Source organism: Pezoporus wallicus, unplaced genomic scaffold (genome assembly GCF_028554395.1).
Source record: "Pezoporus wallicus isolate ANWC-B61680 ecotype Strahan unplaced genomic scaffold, APGP_CSIRO_Pwel_v1 contig_5069, whole genome shotgun sequence".
Lineage (NCBI taxonomy): Eukaryota > Metazoa > Chordata > Aves > Psittaciformes > Psittacidae > Pezoporus > Pezoporus wallicus.
Genome location: NW_026642361.1, coordinates 9,143,418 through 9,165,639, shown reverse-complemented (window position 1 = coordinate 9,165,639; position 22,222 = coordinate 9,143,418). Strand labels below are relative to the sequence as shown.

Sequence of the window (22,222 nt, the reverse complement as noted above, 5' to 3'; positions counted from 1 at the left end):
GTCATAGAATAGTAGAATCATGGAATGGTTTGGAAGGGACTTTAAAGCTCCTCCAGTTCCAATCCCTGCCACGGGGTGGGACACCTTCCACTACAGCAGGCTGCTCCAAGCCCCTGTGTCCAACCTGGCCTTGAACACTGCCAGGGATGAGGCAGCCACAGCTTCTCTGGGCACCCTGTGCCAGCGCCTCAGCACCCTCACAGGGAAGAACTTCCTTATATCCAACCTAAATTTCCCTTGTTTCAGTCTGAACCCATTCCCCCTTCTCCTATCCCTACAGTCCCTGGTGAGCAGTCCATAGTCACCCCCTTAGGAGGTTGGTATCCCACAGCTCATCCTTGTTTTTGCCTCTCCCCCATTGCATCCACCAAGGTGCTGGGGATACAGGGATGGAGCCTCACACCCAACCCCAAACCACGACATCCCCACTGGGGTCAGATCATGGTGCTGGGGGTGATGCCACCAGCCCTGTGCTCACCTCCCCCTTCCACAACCTCCTGTTCATTCCCAAAATAGCTGTAGGTGCTTATTCCTGGTTGCTTGGCATTTACCACTGCAGCTCCTCCTGCTGCAGCTTATTCCCTCATTTACAAACCTTGCAGCTTTGCTTTTCTTCCCCCTGCTCCGAGGCGAGACCTATTTTCAGCTCCCAGTGATGACTTTCCCCTTCCCCCTCCTCCTGGCAGGGGGATGCTCCCGGCGCTTCCGAACGGATCAGCTTCCCCCTTATCCATATCATATCTATTTATATAGATGCTCTTCTCTTTTTTATAAGCGGTGAATTAGTGGTCCATGCCCTGCCTGTGTAATTGGAGGAGAATTACAGATGTGCTCAGCCAAGGGGAATGTGGGGATTTGTCTCAAGCAGCACAGGGTAATAGCAGCCGATTCATCACGGTGCCTCTTGGCAGCTGGCCCCAAGCTTTGTGGCATCACCCACCTCTCCTCTCTGATGGGGGCTTAGGGCAAGCAAGAGGAAGGTAAAAGCAAGGAGCAGGTTTCTATGGTTCCAGGAGTGATGATCCAATTGGATTTGGGGGTGGGAAGGGGGTTTTGGGGTGCTGCTTCTGCACGGTCAAACAGGGACCCCTTGGATGTGCCTGTTGAATGTCAGGTGTTGCTCCAAGCACCTTCCCCTGGTCAATGGTGTGAAGTGGGATGGGGTTTCTCCTGTTCCACCGCACAGCAGGTCTGATCCCCCGTCTGGTGTCAGGGTCCAATGTGATGCACAGGGTCCAGCTGTGGTGGATGCTGGGGCAGGTGGAATTATAGGATCATGGAATGGGTTGGGTTGGAAACGGCGTTAAAGCTCCTCCAGTCCCAACCCCCTGCCACAAGCAGGGACACCTTCCACTAGAGCAGGTTGCTCCAAGCCCTGTCCACCTGGCCTTGAACACTGCCAGGGATGGGAACCCCCAAGTCTTTCCCCTCAGGCTGCTCCATCCCATCTCCCCCACCCCATCTCCCCCACCCTGTGTCTGTGCTGGGATTGTCCTGACCCAGGTTCAGGACCTTGCCCGTGTTGAACTCCATGGGGTTCACATAGCCCCAGCTCCCTCTGGATCCCATCCCTTTCCCATGGATGCACCCCCACCCTGTGGTGCTGAGCCCTGGCTTTCCTCTCTTGCAGCAACATCGCGGAAGCGCTTGTGAGCAAAGGCCTGGCCACCGTCATCCGCTACCGGCAAGACGACGACCAAAGATCCTCTCACTACGACGAGCTCCTGGCAGCTGAGGCCCGGTAGGTGCTGTGGGTGCACGGGGGGCTCTCCCCATGGCTCTGGGGTGCCCGGGTCTCACAGGGAGGAGCAGAGCTGTATCATGTCCATCCCATCCTGTGTTGTCTCATCCCAGTGCCATGCCCTGCCATGCCATCCCATCCCCATCCCATGCCATCCCATCCTTATCCTCATCCTCACCCCCATCCCCATACCATGTCATGCCATGCCATGCTATCCTATTCCCATGCCCATTTTATCCCATCACATCTCCATCCCAACCTCCCCACCCCATCCCATCCCCATTTCCATCCCATCCTTATCCTCATGCCATGCTATCCCATCCCATTCCCACCCCATCTCCATCCCATTCCCACCCCATCCCCATCCCATCCTCATCCCCACCCCATCCCCATCACTTCCCATCCTATCCCTGTCTCATCCCATCCTACCCCTATCTCATCCCATCCCCATCCTCATCCCCATCCCATCTTCATCCCCATCCCCACAGTATCCCTGCCCATCTATCTATCCCCACGGCTGTGGGTAGCCTCCCTGTCTGCATCCCTCCTGGGTGCGATCAGCATCCTTTCTCCTCCTACCTTTGCCAGAATTCCAGACCCCTCATTAACCCTCCCAGCATCAAAACCCGATCCCAGTCTGCCCATTCACACCACCACCCAGCCTCCTCCATGCCTCCAGCACGGCACTGGTGCCACAGACGGGGGCCCAGGCGCGCCGTGACTCAGTGGCAAACTGCGTGGTGGGTTTTCCATATTAATGCCGGAGCTGCCGGGAGGGAGGTTGTTGGGAATCTCACGGCTCATTGCCTGCATCATGCTGGGGTTCAAGGGACCCCACTCTGCTCCTGGGGGTGCTGAGCCCAGCAAAGCGCTGCTGCAGCCCTTCCTACCGGGCCTAGCTGGTGGAGAAGGGGTAATTGCGTTAAATCCTGTGACGTCCGAGCTGATCCAAAGGGATCAAGACACATTCCAGCCTCTTGTAATTAGGTTGAGGTTGTCATGGGGAGAAAAATGCGTGTGGCTGCTTCCCGCATCCTCGGCGGGGGCAGCAGAAGTGCTGATGCAGGCAGGGCCATGCTGCCTGCCTTGTCTTCTGCAGCTGCAGGAGCATCAAGGGCTGCTGCCTGTGCTGCCTGTACCACCTGCACCTGCACCACATGGCTGTGCAGCGATGTGTTGGAGCAGGCTGGGTTGGTGCCGCAGCCGGATGCTGCTGGGGTGGGAGTGAAGGGGAAGGTCCCATCTTCCCGAGTCGCTGTCCTGGTTTTGGTGCCCCAGATGTGTGTGCTCCAAATTGTGGACAGTGGAGGCTGTGTGGTTCAGGTGTGCATCATGGACCAGGCACGGGTGATCCAGCTGTGCACAGTCCGGACACCCATGGTCTAGATATACATGGTCCAGGTGTGCCCAACCCAGTCACAAATGGACTGTGCATAGTGCAGGCATGCACAGTCCAGACGTGCATAGTTCAGGTGAACACGATCTAGGCATGTATGGTCCAGACATGTGTGATCCAACTGTGTGTGGTCCAGATATGCTCACTTAAGGTTGCATGGTCCAAGAGTGCAGAGTCCAGGCATGTGTGATACAGCTTTGCGTGATCCAGGCGTGCACATTCCACCTCCCCACAGGAGGTGGTCTCATCACCAGCCCCATTTGCAATGTCCCCTGCACCAGAGCTGGATCCCTGCCCCACTGAGAGCAGTGTCCCTGTGTTAAAGAAGCTCAGACTGGTTTGGGTTGGAAGGAACCTTAAAGCTCCTCCAGTTCCAACCCCTGCCACAGGCAGGGACACCTTCCACTAGAGCAGGTTGCTCCAAGCCCTGTCCAACCTGGCCTTGAACGCTGCCAGGGATGGGGCAGCCACAGCTTCTCATCCTTCAGCATGTCCTTCCCGATGGCTGCAGTGCCAATGGGGTCCCTTCCCTCTCCCAGCTCAGCTCCCTCCGCTGAGCTGCCACCCACCCCGTGCCCCCCCCCCTCCCGTGTCCCCGTGGGCGCTGCCCAGCTCCAGTGTTGGGATCTCGGCTCCTCCCCGGCAGCAGCTTTGGCAGGAGCTGGTGGAGCGGCGCCGGCAGCCGGGGAGAGCAGCTTTGAGGGGGCTGCAGCGTGGTTCCTGCCAGCCCCGCTGTGCAAGACTGTGCTCAGCTCTGCTGTGAGCCCCACCGCGGAGGGGGAAGGGGAGACAGGGGCTCCTCGAGCTCCCTCTTCCCACTCCACAACCCCTCACGGCTGGGATCGGAGGCCGGAGGGATGCTCAGGGCCTCATTGTGCCTTTTAGGAAGTGGATGTGACTGGAATTAAATCAGCAGCGCTGGGGTGGAGCCAGGCACCGGGATACTCAAGGCTGGATGTGGTGCATGGAGCCTGCAGCCATGCTCTGGGTGTGGGAAGGGTTTGAGATTGGATGTACCCAAACGTTGGGGTTCTCAAATGTCCTAAACATAGGGATGCTTGGACATCCCAAACGTGGGGATGCTTGGATGTCACTGAACATTGGGGTGCTCAAATATCCCAAGACATGGGGATGCTCATATGTCCCCGGACATGGAAATGCTGCGATGTCCCCCAGCCATTGGGATACTCAGATGTATCTGATGGAGCTGCAGTTCAAAATCCCTTTGACTTTCCCAGCTCCTTGGACTGAGCTGCCTGCTCCATAGGGTATTTTAGGGAGGGGGTGATTCATTTTCCCATCCCACTAGGTTCTCTTGGAGCGGGTGTGTGTCCCATCTGTATCCCCCAGCCTCACTTCTCATCCAGGGGCTGCTCCAGCACCATGTGCTTCTGCCCTGCTGCAGGCATCAACCCTGAGCCCTTCCAGCATCTCTGCCCACCGATCTTCCAGGGAAAGGGGCCTTTTCCTATATCCCCATGGCAATCCCATGCATGGGGTGCTCTTATCCTGGGAGAATCATCACATCTCCCACATCCCTGCAGGTTTGTGGTACAAGGATGCAACTCCCTGCCTGCCCTTGCGGTGTCCTGGTGCTTGGTTAACTTTGTCTTTCTTCTTATCCTGGGGAAAGAGCTAATTTCCTGGTGGGAAAAAAGCTATTTCTGACCAAGACACTTGTCCCTGGGTGTGAAGGAGTGTCTCAAAGGAGGGTGAGGGAGAAGGAAGAAATCTCTGTGCTGATTGCACAGGTTGGCTTCTCCAGGAGCAGCTCCTGGAATGATGCAGCTCAGCAAATCGATTGCTCTACAAAGGCACAGAGGTGCTTTGAATTCCTTCCCTTGTGTTCTGATGATCATCACGGTCCAACCTGAACAAATTCCTGCCTCTCGCCTGCGAGATGCTATTAGGGAGGCTTGGAAAAGAAGAGATTCATTTCCAGCTTATATAGGAGCCTGAGGACTAGCAGCCAGGGCTGTGCCAATAGGGAAGGGGTTAGGGTTAGGGTTAGGTGTTGGGAATGATCCTGTTCAGTATCCTTGCTGTGACATGGATACTGGGATTGAGCACCCTCAGCAAGTTTGTGATAACACGGAGCTATGTGGTGCAGTGACACACTGGAGGGAAAGGATGGGATCCAGAGGGACCTGGAGAGGTGGGAATGTATGAACCTCATGGAGTTCAACAAGGCTGAGGACAAGGACCTGCATATGGGTTGGGGCAAATCCAGGCACAGCTACAGGTTGGGGAGATGGGATGGAGCATCCTGAGGAGGACTTGGGGGTTCCCATCCCTGGCAGTGTTCAGGGCCAGGTTGGATGGGGCTTGGAGCAACCTGCTCTAGTGGAAGGTGTCCCTGCCTGTGGCACGGATTGTAACTGGAGGAGCTTTAAGGTCCCTTCCAACACAAACCAGTCTGGGATTCTACAATCTAGCATCAGGTCTGATGCACCATCTCATTTTTCATCCATGAGGTGCCTTCCATGGATGGTATTCCGTGGTTGATCATGTCTATATTGTTTTATCCTGGAAGGAACATATTTCCATTCCAATTGGAGTGTTGTCCCCTATTTTGTGTTGAAAACACTTTGTGTGAGGAAGCACTAAAACAAGTATGTCTTAGTTTTGCACCTTCCTGTTGATCCCTTCCATTGCGTGTGGAACAGAGCCATTTAATTTGGGAACGGACACAAGAGGTCCCTCTGATCAGGCTCATGCTGGGCTCGGGTGAAGTGCCAAAGGCCAGTAACTGGGATTAGAAGCTAATGAGTTGGATGTTCTTCCCATGGATGGAGGCAACACCAGCCTGGAGGTGCTTCCAGCCCCTTGGTGGGTGCTGATGCCCAGTGCCTTCTCTTTTGCAGGGCCATCAAGAACGGCAAAGGGCTGCACAGCAAGAAGGAGGTGCCCATTCACCGGGTGGCCGACATCTCCGGGGTAAGGACCTCGCTGGTGGGATGAGGGGTGTGGGGAGGTGCTGATGCTTCTCATGGCCTGTGGTACTGCTCATTCCATGCGGGATGTGCTCTTCCCGAGGAGCCAGGACACTGGGTTGGATGTAGGACATCCTCATCCGCCACCAGGGCTGGTGGCCCTCCCCATGCTGCTGCCTAAGCTGTCACCCCGTGGTGCACCCCAAAAGGGAGAGATGAGATTTCTCTTCTCTGGGGGGCATGGGGAGGTCTCAGTGTGTGCCTCATGCTGGTGTCACCCCAGTATTGGGGTTGAAGGAGAGCCCATGGTGCTGTGGTGGATACGTTCATAAACCAGCAGTGAGGCTGTGTCCATGTCCCCATCCTGGGCTTGATGCCTCAGCTCTTGAGAAGGTCGTTTGTGTCCCTGGGGGAATGGAGCTCTGTCCTGGGCACTCCAGCTCCTGCCTGGACCAGCCTCTGTCCTGCTTTTAATTATAGAACCATGGAATGGGTTGTGTTGGGAGGGACCTTAAAGCTCATCCAGCTCCAAGCTCCTGTCACAAGCAGGGACACCTTCCACTAGAGCAGGTTGCTCCAAGCCCTATGTCCAACCTGGCCTTGAACACTGCCAGGGATGGGGCAGCCACAGCTTCTCTGGGCACCCTGTGCCAGCGCCTCAGCACCCTCACAGGGAAGAACTTCTGCCTAAGAGCTCATCTCAGTCTCCCCTCTGGCAGGTTAAAGCCATTCCCCCTTGTCCTGTCCCTACAAGCCCTTGCCCAAAACCCCTCTCCAGGTTTCCTGTAGCCCCTTTAGGCACTGGAGCTGCTCTAAGGTCTCCCCTTAAGGAGCCTTCTCTTCTTCAGGCTGAACCAGCCCAGCGCTCTCAGCCTGGCTCCAGAGCAGAGCTGCTCCAGCCCTCGCAGCAGCTCCACATCCCTCTTGTGCTGCTGCCCCAGAGCTGCATCCACAGCCCCTTAGCCCTCCCCTCCTGTGTGGTGCTGGGCCTGGGCACACTGAGGTGCCCCAGGAGCATCCTGCTCCTCTCAAACACCCCAAATCCTCCCATTCCCATCCCTGATCTTCCTGCAGACTGGGAGCTGAAAAGGGAAGGTCCCTCTTTACATGGACCTATGATGCTGTGCGAGGCTTGTGGACAAGAAAAAACATCCGCAAAATATAGAGAACAAGGAATGAACAATCCAAATCCATGCTGGATCACTTCTCCATTGCCCTTCTCTGGATGCTGGAGCGGGACCAGAGAAGGGCAAAGGAGCTGGTGCAGGGCCTGGAGCACAAGTGTGATGGGGAACAGCTGAGGGACCTGGGGGGTTCAGCCTGCAGAAGAGAAGGCTCAAGGGGGACCTCATCGCTCCCTACAACTGCCTGAGAGGAGGATGGAGCCAGGAGGGGCTGGGCTCTGCTCCCAAGGAACAAGGGATGGGACAAGAGGAAACGGCCTCAAGCTGCACCAGGGCAGGTTTAGATGGAGATGAGGAACAATTCCTTCCCAAAGGGTGCTCAGGCACTGGAACAGGCTGCCCAGGGCAGTGCTGGAGTCACCGTCCCTGCAAGTGTTCACACACCGTGTAGCCGAGGCCTCAGTGCCATGGGTTAGTGATGGCCTTGGCAGTGCTGGGAACGGTTGGACTGGATGAGCTTAAAGGGCTTTTACAACCTGGCTGATTCCATGATTCTATCATTCCATGTTTCCATGATTTCATGATTCCATTTGCATGTGCTCTGGAATGGGAGCACAGGCAGGCACTGGAAATTCTGTCCTTGTGAGTAGTCCTTGAATAATTCTGCATAATTGGCAGAGCTTCACATAAAAGTGGAGTCAGGATGGGGGGTTTGTTCTTCCCTGCTCTAGCTGTGCATAGTTTTCCTTCAATTCCCACCTAATTAAACTCTGGGAATGTTAGAACAACAGTAATGGAGGTGATAGCACCTGGCCAGGAGGTACAGGCAGGGAGTGGAGCAGGCAGAGCTGGTGGGATGTGCTGGTCTGTTGTGAAGGGGGGAGCCCCAAAAAGCATGGAATGAGGGGTACAGGGGGTTTGCACCCCCAAGGTAGGTGGATGAAGTAGGGATGAAAGTGCCTCTTTCTCTCCAGGGATGATGGAAGAAACCTCAGCTTAGTGGCAGGGATGAATCCTGCCTGGCACTGGGCGGTGCTGGAGATGGCATACATGGGGTGGGTTGGGATCATCCTCAACCAGGACCTGCTCCTGCATGGGTCCACTGTGGAGCTGGTGCTCTGCTGCATTCCTGGTGCCCTGGTGTGGGATGCTTGGCTTGTTCATCCCACCACAGAACCCTGGGGCAGGAACTGGTGCCAGTGCTGAAGGAGTCTCCACGGGTCCTTAGCACATAGCCAAAGGCTGGATGTGGCAGCAGCAAGTTCTGCACCACCTGTCCCTATGGCCACCTGAGGTGGGATCATGGAATCCTAGAATGGTTTAGGCTGAAGGGACCTTTAAGCTCATCCAGTTCCAACCCCCCGGCCACAGACAGTGACACCTTCCACTACAGCAGGTTGCTCCAAGCCCCTGTGTCCAACCTGGCCTTGAACACTGCCAGGGATGGGGACTCCCAAGTCCTCCTCCTCAGGCTGCTCCATCCCGTCTCCCCCAGCCTGTGTTTGTGCTGTGATTGCCCTGACCCACTGCAGGACCTTGCCCTTGCCCTTGCTGGGCTGCATGAAGTTCACGTCCCTATCCAGTGTGGAATCTCTGGCCACCACGTGCGTTGTGCCCTGGGTGATTTGTCTGTAGCAGATGTGCAGCCGAGGAGTTCATACAACACTTGTAAGTGCAACCTGCACGCGAGGAGCAGCCCCACTCCTGGTGTTAACCACTCAGGGCTATGCAAATCCAACCAGGAGCTGCTAATGAGGGCTACAATTAACAGTAATCACTGTACAGGCCTGATTTGATTAGATTAAGGAAACAAAGAGCTGGGAGGAGGGGGGGGGGGCGTGTTGCACGGGCCAGCTGGGAAGAGTCGGATCCCTGCCCACATCCTGCAGCCCTCCAGCACAGAGTAGGTGAGGCCACTCCATGCACTGCCCCCATCCCATGGGATATTAGGGTGCTGGTGGGTCCCTGCACATCAAGGGAGGTGGTTGGTGACCCCAAAACACCACACCCCCCCACCCTGACCCCCATTTTTCCCTCATCCAGGACACCCAGAAGGCGAAGCAGTTCCTGCCCTTCCTGCAGCGCGCTGGCCGCTCCGAGGCCGTGGTGGAATATGTGTTCAGTGGCTCCAGGCTGAAGCTCTTCATGCCAAAGGAAACCTGCCTTATCACCTTCCTCCTCGCAGGTGAGCCCCCGACCATGCTGGGGGGCTCCTCACCCCACTGGGTGCAGGTCCTCAGTCGCCCCATAAGGCTATGAAGTCAGTGCTGGTCAGCCTGGGCTGGGGGTTAATGGGGCTGGAGGGCACTAAGTGGAGATGACCAGAGGGGTTAATGGCTGCCTCATCCCTGGCAGTGTTCAAGGCCAGGCTGGACAGGGCTTGGAGCAGCCTGCTCTAGTGGAAGGTGTCCCTTTGGGTTGGAATTAGATGGTCTCCAAGATCCCTTCCCATCCAAACCAGTCTTTGATTCCCTGATTCTATGACTCTGGGGATGATGGAGGTACGAGGGGATGCGCTCATGGGAGGGAGTTGCTCATCCCTGTGTGCCCACAGCAGTCATTTTAGTAGGTCCTACAAAACCAGAAGTATTCCCCCTGCACACCAATCCCACTCATGGTGCCCATTTCAACCAAGGCTTTGCCTTGGAGCCAGTACTGGCAGCAGCATCATGACCCCAGGTGTTTGAAGGTATTGTAGTGGATCACAGTGACAGTGACCCGTGACACAAGGATGGGAAAGCCCATTCCCAAGCTCTGGCACTGCCAGATGCCTCGATGGGGGCGGCTCATCTCTTGCTCCTGTTTCTATGGCAATGAGGGTGTCTAAATGATGACCCCACACACGGATCATTCACAACTCCGTTATGAACAATTCCATAAGCATAAAAATAGACCCTGGAAGGGGGATAAAACCACGGAGATTTCCCGCAGCAGCAGCTCCTGCTGCTCCCACTGAAGGAATATCCATCCAGCGAACTGGAATCCCACCGGTGACCATCACCATCACCACCCCGCAGCGATGCTCTCACCACAGCCGATAGGATCATTCCCAGGCTGGCTCCTGCCATGTGGGAATCGTGTCCTAAACCTGTCCTTCTCCTTGTGCTTGTGCATATAAATAGTGACACAGCCTTATTTATAATTAACCATTCCTAAAGTCAGCTGCAAGCGACGGAGGGAAGGAGCCTCCCCACTCCTGCGCCGGAGACGGTCGGATTTGGAGGCGATAGAACTCCCACGTGCCCGGGAGGAGGAATTCAGGGATCCTGAAATACTTCTGCTTCCAAAGGCTGCCGCTGGGGCTGGGCTGGGGGAATCCTGACGGCTCCTGCGAGTGCTCCCTGGGCTGGGAGCAGCATCCCGCTTGATCCGGCGTGGGGAGCCAGCACACTCAGAGATGCTGTTCCTGGATTCCAGGCCCTGCGTTCAGTTGGGGTGGGATTTGCTCCATTCCCGGTGGTTGAGTGGCCATTTGATGGGAGCTGGGAAGGAGCAGTCACAGATCCTGGTGCTGCCGAGGTCAGCCGTCCTCTTCCTCACTGGTGGGATGCTTGTGGTGCATCTCCTGTATCCTGGATCTCAGCAGCATCAGCAGCCAATGAATCCCCTTCCCATGGTGGGATGAACAAGCTCTTGCTGTTCCTCCTTGGGTACCAGTGGTTAAATATACCAGTGTCCACAGATCCTGATGGATCCAGTGATTCCAGGAGCTCCATCTTGGCCTCTCCACTTGGTCGGATGTTTTTAAAGGCAAGGGGAGGGCAGCCTGGAATTGGATGGCTCCAGGGAATGCACTCACTGCGAGTTATATTTAATCCCTGTTGCTGTGGAGACCGACTGGCTGTCGCCTGCTCCCAGGGGCTGATCTGCTCCCAAAAGTTCCCAAAGTGGGGATAAAACCTCCCCAGGCCAGGCTGCCTGCGGAGAGCCAGGGAGTGGCATTGCACAGGGCATCCTGTATTCCTCAGGAGCATCCTGCATGGCACAGGAGCATCCTGCATTGCATGGGATCATCCTGTATGGCACAGGAGGATCCTCCATGGCTCAGGAGCATCCTGCATTCCCCAGGATCATCCCATGTTGTACAGGATCATTCTGCATTGCACAGGAGCATGCGTCATGGCACAAGGCATCCTGCATTGCATGGGATCATCCTGCATTGCATGGAATCCTTATGCATTGCTCAGGAACATCCTCCAATGCACATGAGTATCCTGTCTTGCACAGGAGCATCCTACGTTGTCCATGCTCATCCCATGTTGTATAGGAACATCCTCTATTGCACAGGAGCATCCAAAGTTGCACAGGGTCATCTTGCATTGCATGGAATCATCCTGCATCACACAGGAGCATCCTGCATTGCACCAAGTCATTCTTCATTGCTCAAGGGCATCCCATGTTGCACAGGATCATCCTGCATTGCTTAGGACCATTCTGAGTTGCTCGGGAGCATCCTGAGTTGCACATCCCAACACCACAGCATGCTGATCTGCACTAATGTTGCTGCTGGAGACACTTCTTGGGTCCTGAATCAAACCATCCTGCTCCCTGCTGACCCCCCGCATCAGCTCCTGTGCCTGCTCCCATTTCTGCTCCCACTCCCCCAGCTCTCCTCCGGGAAGTCCTGCCCCAGCTGAGGCTCTAATCAAGCTGCTGACATTAATTACAGGCTAGAAAGGCAGGTAACTGCCAGTGAATACAGCTGATGACACCCCCCTTCTGCCTTCCCCTGCCACAGACCCCGCGCAGCTGCCGCTGTGGGTATTCCTGGGATGTGGCTGATTTCTGCCTTCCGGCATGGCCGATGTCTCTAAGCTTGATGCATCCGCCTCATCCTCATGATCCCACCCCAATTGCAGCAAACTCTGAGGCCATAGCCTGGCATCCTGTGAATGCAGCCCTGGGGGAGGTCAGGGTGGCTCCTTCCTATGGGCTGGAGGTTTTGGGATGCATGCAGCCCAGTGGATGGTTATTGTAGCAGCTCTGCCTCTAATGAGCCCCATACTCCATAGGGTTCCTGCTCTGTGGTCCAGCTCTGTGGTGATCCCTGCTCCACGGTCCTGCTCCATATTCCTGCTCAGGACCCTGCTCCCTGGGGTACCCTGCTCTGTGGTCATCCTCAGTTGGGGTTCCTGCTCTATGGGGGTCCTTTGTGGTTCTGCTCCATAAGGATCCCTGCTCCATGGGGATCCCTGCTTCACGGTCCTTCTCCTCCATGCAGGTCCCTGCTTCATAGCATGCCCTGCTCCAAGGGGGTCCCTGCTCCATGGTTCTGCTCCATGGTGTCCTTTCTCCATAGGAGCCCCTGCTCTATGGTCCTGCTCCATGATAGTCCTTGCTCCATGGTCCTGCTCCATGGGTCTCTTCTGCATGAGTCCCTGCTCCATGGTCCTGCTTCATGACACCCGAGGTCCATCACCCTACATGGGGCTGCCAGAGCATCCCCCAAGCCTCCATCCCTCTTCCCAGCCTCTGCTCACTCCCATTTCCCACGGTTGCTCATTTTGGGGTGGCCCCTTGGCTCCCCCCAGCTCCCATCCAGCATTAGCCCCAGTACAGCACCTATGTCCTGGGTGGGGGAATTCAGGGCTCCCATCCTACTCTGGAGCACCCACTGCAAGCACTGGTGCAGGTCCCTAAAGGAACAGGGGGTCCCAGTTATAGGGATTCCCATTTTGGGACCATTCTGGGGGTCCCAGCAAGGTGGGGAGCATCACCAGGGTGGCTGGTGCCTCCCAAACCTTCCTGTGATGCCATCACCCATCGCTCAGAGCCAGCAATATGATGAATATTCGTGTTTTATGACTGCCTTTTATATATATCTGTATCAAATGGAAATGAGCATCATTAAGAGAAGACAGGTCCTTTGGAAATGTGACTTCAGGATGCTCCCAAGGGAGCCTCATCCTGTCTTTCCAGCTAAAGTATACACATTGGAGAGCTATAAATATGTGCAAATAGAGAGGAGCTGATTCCAGCCCGGGTACCACTTCCCCAGAGAGACTCTGCACAGCCTGATGCTGACACAGAGCTGTGTGGTGGGATTGGCACAGTGGAGGGAAGGATCCAGGTGGATCCAGAGGGACCTGGAGAGGTGGAACCATGTGAACCTCATGGAGCTCAACAAGGGCAAGGTCCTGCACATGGGATGGGGCGATTCCAGGGACAAGCATAGGCTGGGAGGAGATGGGATGGAGCAGCCTGAGGAGAAGGAAGTGGAAGGTGTGGCAGGGGGTTGGAACTGGAGGAGCTTTAAGGTCCCTTCCACCCAAACCATTCCATAATTCAGGAATTTATGTATTTTTACTGATTTTCATTTGCATCCGAGCTCAGGACATGGTGATGGGGAAGGGAGGGTGTCTCCCGCATTCCTCCCACTGCGGGCTGGATTGGCAGGAGTTGGCTCTGTCCGGCCCCCTCCCTGCTCCCGGCTGATTCCCTCTTCCCGACAGCCTCTATTTTGGTCGGGACTCATGGTTAAAAATACGCCGCGCTCCCACACGGGCTCTGCGGCAGCAGCAGAGTTCCCATCACGACTCGGAGCCCAGGAAAGGAGGGAATAGCGATGGGAAGCCCTCCAGCATCCTGGTGGGATCCACCCCAAAGCCTTTGGTCTGGTGCTGCAGCAGTGAATTGCATCGCATGGCTGTGGTGCTGCTTCGGGATCTGGCATTGGTCTTCAGCATTCCGGTCTTAGATTCAGCTCCTCTCCTCCCACCTCCTCTTATTTCTTCCCAGATCCATAAATCCTCCTGGATAGCAGTGGCAGGCGCGGTCTTATCCCTGCTCCCTGTGCTGGTTGTGGTTATGGCACAGCAAAGAGGGGGGAAAGCTGTTTAGAGCCCAGGAATTAGGGCTGGAAAAGTCCCTGCTCCAGGGGTGATAGTTAAATCTGACTGTGGATGTCCTGGAATGCTGAAGGGTATGCTGGGATGATGCAGGATACCCCAGTATCGTGTAGGATGCCCCAGAGATCCCGTGAGATATCCTGGGATGCTGCAGGATAGATACCCCAGTGATGCTGTGGGATGCGTCAGAGATGCTGCAGGATGAGTGGGATGCTGTGGGATGTCCCAGGGATGCTATAGGATATTCTGGGATGCTGCACGATGTCTTGGGATGGTGCAGGATGCCCCAGAGATGTGGGATATCCTGGGATGCTGCGGGATGCCCCAGGGATACTGTGGAATAGAGTGGGATGCTGCAGGGTGCCCCAAGGATGCTGCAGGATGCCTCAAGATGCTGTGGGTTATCCTCAGATGCTGCAGCATAAATACCCTAGGGATGCTGTGGGATGCCCCAGGGTGCTGTAGGATATCCTGGAATGCTGCAGGATATCCCAGTGATGCTGCAAGATGCCCCAGGACATTGTGGGTTATCCTGGGATGCTGCAGCTTAGATACCCCAGGGATGCTGCAGGATACCCTGGGATGCTGTGGGATGCTCACCCCCACCCCTCAACCTCCATCCCTGCAGGAATGGGGCTAGCATTGGGGCATCCTCCAGATCCCCAGCAGCCACTTCCTCCATCCCCACTGGCTGCGGGTCTGTGCGCTTGGGAAAAATCATTTAACCAAAGTGATTTGCAGCGGAATTCTTCCGGGATCCCAGGAGGGAGCGGTGGCAGCCGCATCCCTCATTGCACACATTAATCCATGACAGCTTCCCAGGAAGAGCAGCAGAGCCACGGCTTTGGTTCTGTCTCATCGTTGAGGTGCTGGTAACTTTGCCAAGCGCCTTCCCGGGGCTGAGCATCCTCATCCTGACCTTTTCAGGTTTCCCATTCCCAAATCCAATCTTCTCTTGTGTGGGTTTGGGAAGATCAGAGCAAACTGAGGGATCTGGAGCAGCTGCTCCGCTATTCTTTGGGAATAAATCACTGCTGTGGTGCATAACCCTTCCCCCAGCCCCTGCTTGCTCCGTGCAGGAGGAGGAGGAGAGGGAGGAGGAAGGGAAGACGCTCTTGGCAGCGCTGCCTCCCAGTCCCCCTTCCCAGTGCAGTGAGATGCTCCTTGCCAGAGACAAGGCTGCTGTGGCCTCGCCGCAGCGCTGGTGGTGCCGTGCCAGAGCCATTCCTGCCCAGTGCCAGCATTCCAGGAGGAGGAGGAGGAGATGCATCCGCTCCTTCCTCCTGCTCATCACTGGCTGTTGGCTCTGTGCTGCCGGTGTCGGCCTGGATCCAGGTCCAGGGCGGTGCATCCAAAGCTCATCCCACAGCCCCTGGGATGGACAAGGGTCCCCTCTCTCAGGATCTACCCAGGATCCCCCTGGATGTGCCATGGGAGGGTCTGGGAGCTCCAGTGTGGGGGGAATTTCCCAGCTCTCCGGCCGCTGGTGTGGTTCAGTGCCAGGCTGTGGGTTTCCGTTAAGGAATTTCACTGTCCCCGCAGCACATTTTGATGCCTTTCCAGAAACATTCCATGTTTTCAGGCAGAGGATGTCAATGCCAGGGAGCTGGGGAGGGGGTGCAGGCAGGAGTAAGGGCTGGCAGCTGCCTGCACTGCCATGGCAGCGAGATTCCTGCCAGATTCCCTTGGAGATGGCACAGAGGAGGTGTGGTGGGAAAGAGGGAAAAGGGGTTTTCCTGGCACCAGCACCACTCTTGGCAGTGGGAGTGGGGGTGATGGTGAGAAGTGGTGGATGGGTTGTGTGGAGGGATGGGAATGGGGATTGGGATGTGGCAGAGATGGAGGTGAGGATGGGGATGCGACAGGGATGAGGATGGGGATTGGGTTGCAGTAGGGATGGGGATGGGGACATGGATGAGGATGGGGATATGATAGGGGCAGGCTGCAGTGAGATCACCTCAGTGGGTTCCCATGGGGAGCCAGAGCAGAGCTGGGATGTGGGGAGCCCCTTCCCAATGCCCTGGGATATTCCAGGTGCTGATGTGGGGGGACCCTAGGACCCTCAAAACCCCTTCAGTTGCCAGTGATGGGTGCACTGGAGTCACCCCAAGGTGCTCAGCACCCCAGGGCTGCCATCACTGGTGACACAGACAATGGGGACCTCACAGCAGTGGGGTGAGCTCCCTGGGGGGAACATGGTTAATCTCTCAGCCTGCTTCCTGTTTCCTCATCCTCAGGGATTCCAGCAGTGAGCAGGGCTGCGGTGTCCCTGGTTGCTGGCAGGGCTCCATGCAATTCCCAGCACTTCATTAATAAGGAATTATGGAAAATAGAATGAATAATGCAGGATGTGGCGGTTTAATCTGAGCCACTGCCAGCAGCGCAGTGCTGGTGGGGAGGCCGGGGTGGGGGGCTGCAGGGTCTGATGGCTCTGCCCTTGTCACCGTGTCCCCATCCCTGATGGCTCTTCCCCTGCTCATCCCATTGTCCCCATTGCTGCTGGCTTTTCCCCTGCTCGTTACCATGCCCCCATCCCTGCTCATTCCCATGTCCTCTCTCTGCTGGCTCATTCCCCTGCTTATCCCCACATCGCCATCCATGCTTACATGCACCCATGCCCCCATCCCTGCTGGTTCTTGCCCTCTTGTCCCCACGTCCTTAACCCTGCTGGCTGTTCCCCATGTCCCCATCCCTCTTTGCTCGTCCCTTGCTCATCCTCATGTCCCCATCCCTGCTCATCCCATGTCCTTATACCTGCTGGCTCTTCCACTTCTTATCCCCATGTCCCCATCCCTGCTGGCTCTTCCCCAGTTCATCCCATGTCCCCATCCCTGTCACCAGCATCCCAGGAGCTGTTTGAGTCCCACCTGAGCTTCTCTGTCCCCTTTCATCCCTGACACATCTCTTTGAGGTGACACCTCCACATGACCACTGATGCCCTCACCCTCCTCTTCCTCCCGCAGGAATCGAGTGTCCGCGGGGAGCCAGGAACCTGCCGGGGCTGGTGCAGGAGGGGGAACCGTTCAGCGAGGAGGCCACGCACTTCACCAAGGAGCTGGTGCTGCAGCGGGAGGTAGGGATGCGGCCGGAATGCGGCACTGGTGAGGGGCTGGTGGCACTGGTGGGACACGGACCTCGCTAAGGGGCTGCCAGCAAAGGGCCAGGACAGCTCCTGATACCTGGGCTCAGCCCGTGTGTGGTGACAGGGAAAAGCCGCATGGACCCGGCTTGTGGTGCCAGGGGAGCCTCCGGTGATGCCGGTGCTGGATCTGGGTGCGCTCTCCTCACTGAGACTCCGGTGTTGGTTGGTGTCAGGGTTGTGCTGTGGTGCTGGTGTCTGTGCCTGGAGAACCGTGTCCCCACAGGTGTCACACGTGGGTGTCACACAGAGTGTGTCAGGCACTGGTGACACCAGGAGCATCACCCAGTGCTGGGTTTGTGCTGGCACCGGATCGATGAGGGCAGATACAGGGAAGGGCAATGGTGGCTTCTGCCGGCAGTGGTGGGTACCCATGCCAGGAGAGCTGATTGATTTCACTGGGGTTTGATTGATTTCTTTTGATTTCATTTTACTTTCTTTTATTCTATTTCATTTTGTTTAATTTTATTTAATTCCTTTTTTCCATTTTATTTTGTGTATTATTTTATTTTGTTTTACTTTATTTTTTTTATTATTTCACTTTTTTATTATTTTACTTGATTTTATTCTTTTTACTTTAATCTTTTAAAAAAAAAATTCACTCCTGTTGTATCATATTTTGCTCTATTCAATTTTTAAATTAAAAACCTATATTATTTTACTATTTTCTTCTTTTTTTAAATTTTATTTTATTATTTTTATTTTGTTCTATTCTGTTTTTTTAATCTTTATTTTATTACCCTATCCTATGTATTTATTTTATTTCTATTCTAGTCTGGTATATTCAATCTTCTATTTTTTAACTTTATTTTATTCTAATCTGTTTTATTTCCTTTTCTATCTATTCTATGTGTTGAATAGAATAGATCATTTTAAAAAATTTTATTCTGATTTTTCCTATTTTATTCTATTGTCTTTTTTTTATCTCCTTAATTTTATTCATTTTCTCTGGTTTATTCAATTCTGTTCTATCCTATTTCATTCCATTCTATTAATTATTTGATCTATTCTATTTGATGTATTTTATGACTATTATTTTATGTTCACGTCTATTTTATCTCATTCTCTGCTGTCAAGACTGAGCCCTGCACTCTGCTCTGAATGCAGTGGGGCTGGGGCTGCCCCACACCAGGAGCACTGGGGGCACTGGGGAGCACTGGGGAGCACTGACTGGGGACCCGTCTCCATACCAAACCCCCACCTCAGCAGTGGGACCTGGGCTGGGCTGCACCAGACATCTTCTGCTCCTGTGGCCACATCCGCATGGAGCAATGCTGCAGATACAGGGATGCAACATGGGGGAGTCAGAAGCTGGGAGGCAGTGCGGCTGCCTTGAGGATGAGGAGGGACCCCAGGGGGTCTGCCAGGGGTTGGGGTGCAACCATGGTAGGTGCATGGAGGACATGATGGATGCAGGGCAGATGTAGGGTGAATGCCCAGCAGATATGCAGTGTATGCGCAGTGGATGCAGGGCAGATGTACAGCAGACGTGTGGTGTGGTGGTTGTACAGCAGAAGCACAGCAGATGCACAGTGGTTGCAGGGGAGATGCATGGTGGATGCAGAGCAGATGCAGGATGAATGCTCATTAGATGCAGGGTGAATGTGCGGTGGATGCAGGGTGTGTGTGTGCGGTTGCATGGCAGATATATAGAGGATGCACGGTAGATGCAGGGTGGGCGCACACTGGACATGTGGCAGTTGCACAGTAGAAGTGCAGTGAATGCACAGAGGATGCACAGCAGATGCATGGTGGACATATGGTGAATGGAAGGCAGATGCAGGGTGGATGCACAGCAGATACAGAGTGGTTGCACAGCGAATGCAGGGCAGATGCACGGTGGATGTGTCACAGATGCACAGAGGATGCAGGGTGGATGGGTGGCAGATGCTCAGAGGATACACAGTGGATGCAGGGCAGATACACAATGGATGCAGTGCAGATGGAGGGGGTATGCACAGTGGCTGTGTGGGGTTGCACAGCAGATACACAGTGGATGCTCAGAGGATACACAGTGGTTGCAGGGCAGATGCAGGGTGGATGCACAGTGGCTGTGTGGGGTTGCAGAGCAGATGCCGGGTGAACACAGGGCAGGTGCACACTGGACATGTGGGCATCGTGCAGCAGAAGTGCAGCAGATACATGGAGCAGGACTGGGAAATGGGTGGAATGGGGGTCTGGAAAAGGAATGGGGAACTGGAGTGGGAATGGGGGAGTCAGGGCAGAGACAGGGTGCCAGTGGAACGGTAACCGATGACACCCCAGATGGGGACCTGGTTGCAGATGCAGATGTAGGCACTGATGCAGATGTGGACATGGATGTAGATGTGGTTGCAGGTACAGATTTGGGCAGGGATGCAGATGCAGCTGTGGATGGATGCAGTTGTGGGCACAGATGCAGATGTGGCTGCGAATGCAGATGTGCTGCGGATGCAGTTGTGAACACAGATGCGGCTGTGGTTGCAGATACAGATGTGGGCACGGATGCAAATGTGGGCATGGATGCAGCTGTGATTGCAGATATAGATGTGGGCACAGATGCAGATGTGCTGCAGCTGCAGGGCAATACTGCTGGGGGGGTCAGGACCAGTAGGATCCTTCACCCTCCCAGAACACCGCTCGCTGGTGGCTGCAGGGACACAGGGACACGAGGACATGGGGCCGCAGCGCTGCACGTGGCAGCTCCATCCCTCCCTCCTCAGCATCTCGCACATGCAGGCGGCTGCTGTAAAGTGCTGACCTGCATCCCAGCACTTCCTTGCCACATCCCGGAGATTCCCAGAGCCTAGCACATCCCGTGGCGCATCCTCATCCTCCTCTGCCCATCTCTGCCATCGTGGCCATCCCCAGGGGCTCCTGAGCCCCTTGGTGACAGCAAACCAGCCATGGATGGCACAGCGTGGCACAGGCATCCTGCTTCCCGGATGCCTTCCTCCTTCCCACATCATCCCCCTCAGTTGTTTCTCCCCATCTGGCCCCGATGCACATGGAATTCCGATTGGCACTTGAACAAAGCTGCAGCTCCTCAGTGCTGGCTCCTTGTTTTGGGGTGCAGCTGGGCTGGGGGAGCCCATGCAAGGGGTTGAGACCGAAGTGGCCCTTAGGGACATTCCGCAGACCCTTGTCTCCGAGCCAGGGTGGGTACACATGGTGCTGGGGTCTTAACAGGGCAGGAGGAACCCCCAGATTCCAGGGCAGCAGCCAAGAACCCCAAGACTGGGGCAGCTGAATAGGGGGGTGACAGCTCTATGTTGTGGTGCTGGGGGGGTGGCAATTCTATATTGGGGCACAGGGAGTGGTATCACTTTACTGGGGTGTAAGGGGATGTCAGCTTCGTCTTGGGGTGCAGGAGGGTGGTAGCTCTGTATTTTCAAGTATACAGGGGGTGGCAGCTCCATTTTGGGGTGCAGGGGGATGATATCCCTATCTGCATCCCTGCTGCTTTCCTGCAGCGTGGGGGGGGGGTCCTGGGATTTGGCACTGAGGCTCTCCAGAAGGGAATTCCCTTTGGTTTCCATGGCAACTGAGTGATGGGGACATCCCCCATCCATCCATCCCTCCACCCGTTCATCTCTGTCTGCAGCACTGCCATGGGGCTGCCCTATAGGGAGCTAGGAGGGCTCATGGCTCCAGCCCCCCCCAGCCTCCCTGCCTGCACCCCCGTCAGTGCTGTAACTGTGGGAAATGGTCCCCAGATGTCCCCTGTGCCCTGGCTGATGGGAGTGCGCCACTGCCCACACTGGCCCCTGCCAGCTCCTGTGACCCCCTGCAGCCCCCCAACCTATTGGCAGCCCCCACAGACCCCTCCAGCCCCCCCGTCCCCATGTGCTGCAGCACTGCAGCAATATGCAGGCAGCAGCAGTGCATCCAGAGCCATTCCCACTGCCTGTGCTGCAGCCATTCCATCCTGTGCTATGCAGTTCTCTGCCATTCTATACTTTGCCATGCTGTGCCATGCCATGCCGTGCCATTCTCTTCCATTCCATACCATGCCATGCTATGCCATTCCATTCCATACCATGCCATACTGTGCTGTGCCGTGAAGTGCCACTCTGTGCCATGGCATCCCACACTATGCTGTCCCATTTCATCCCGTGCCGTGCCATGCTGTGCTGTTCTATGCATGCCATTCCATTTTGTTCCATGCCATTCCATTCCATGCTGCACCATCCACATTCCCATGTCCCACATCCCCACTGCCAGCATCCAGCTGCCAGCGTCCTCATCACCATCACCAGCATCTGGAGCACCCCATGTTCTATGCCTGTGCAAACCCTGGGGTGTGACATGTGGCCAGTTCGATGCCACCAGCTGCCTGGCACCACCTTGTCACTGGGAGCTTCTGGCTGGGAAGAGAACGGGAATTATTCCATGCTCCTTCCCTTGGGTGACCTCTGCAGTCAGGATGTACGCTCCATTACCCGGAATACCAGATTTATTCCAGGGGCTTGGCGACACCATTGTTATAACTGGGTGATGATGGGACTTAATGAGTGCTTGGAGTGGGGAGACTAGTACCCAGCACCCACTGAAATGGGACACACATCCATAGGGATGCAGGAGCCCATGGAGCATCCCAGAATGGGGATCAGGGCTCCAGTGGGAGCCTAGGGGTCACGGATGGGTCTCTGTCACCAAATGCTCACTGTGGGGCTCATGATAACGTCCCTGTCTATCCACCCTATACATGTGAGGCTGGACCCGACTTCACCCCATATGAGGGTAACTCCAGGGGTCCGAGCAGCCCACGAGGCAGGTTATTCCCAGATGATTTCCGGTTTTCCAGCCCTGTAGCCCACATCTCTGTGTTGCTGTGATGGTTTAGTGAGAGGCTCCAGCTGCTGCATCAGCAGCTTCACTGGAGCACGGTGCCGAGCTGGGAGAGGCAGGAGCTGCTCTGAGGAACCAGGGCAGGCTGCGGCCCATGGGTGAGGAGCATTCCCTGAGGATCCCCACAGCATTCCCTAAGGGTACCCTAAGTATCCCCATAAAAACCCCTAAGTATTCCTGAGTATCCTCTGAGCATCCCCTGAGCATCATC

At 55.5% G+C, this 22,222-nt stretch overlaps 1 protein-coding gene across 1 annotated transcript in view; it reads left to right on the top strand.

Moving 5' to 3' along the window:
- The window catches only part of SND1 (staphylococcal nuclease and tudor domain containing 1), a 99,751-nt gene that overhangs the window by 63,039 nt on the left and 14,490 nt on the right, over nucleotides 1-22,222 (top strand). Inside the window, exons 14-17 of the mRNA XM_057429359.1 lie at nucleotides 1,631-1,741; nucleotides 6,002-6,074; nucleotides 9,238-9,379; nucleotides 17,006-17,115. Of these exons, the coding sequence (XP_057285342.1) occupies nucleotides 1,631-1,741; nucleotides 6,002-6,074; nucleotides 9,238-9,379; nucleotides 17,006-17,115 (436 nt within the window). The remainder of the gene's footprint in view (nucleotides 1-1,630; nucleotides 1,742-6,001; nucleotides 6,075-9,237; nucleotides 9,380-17,005; nucleotides 17,116-22,222) is intronic.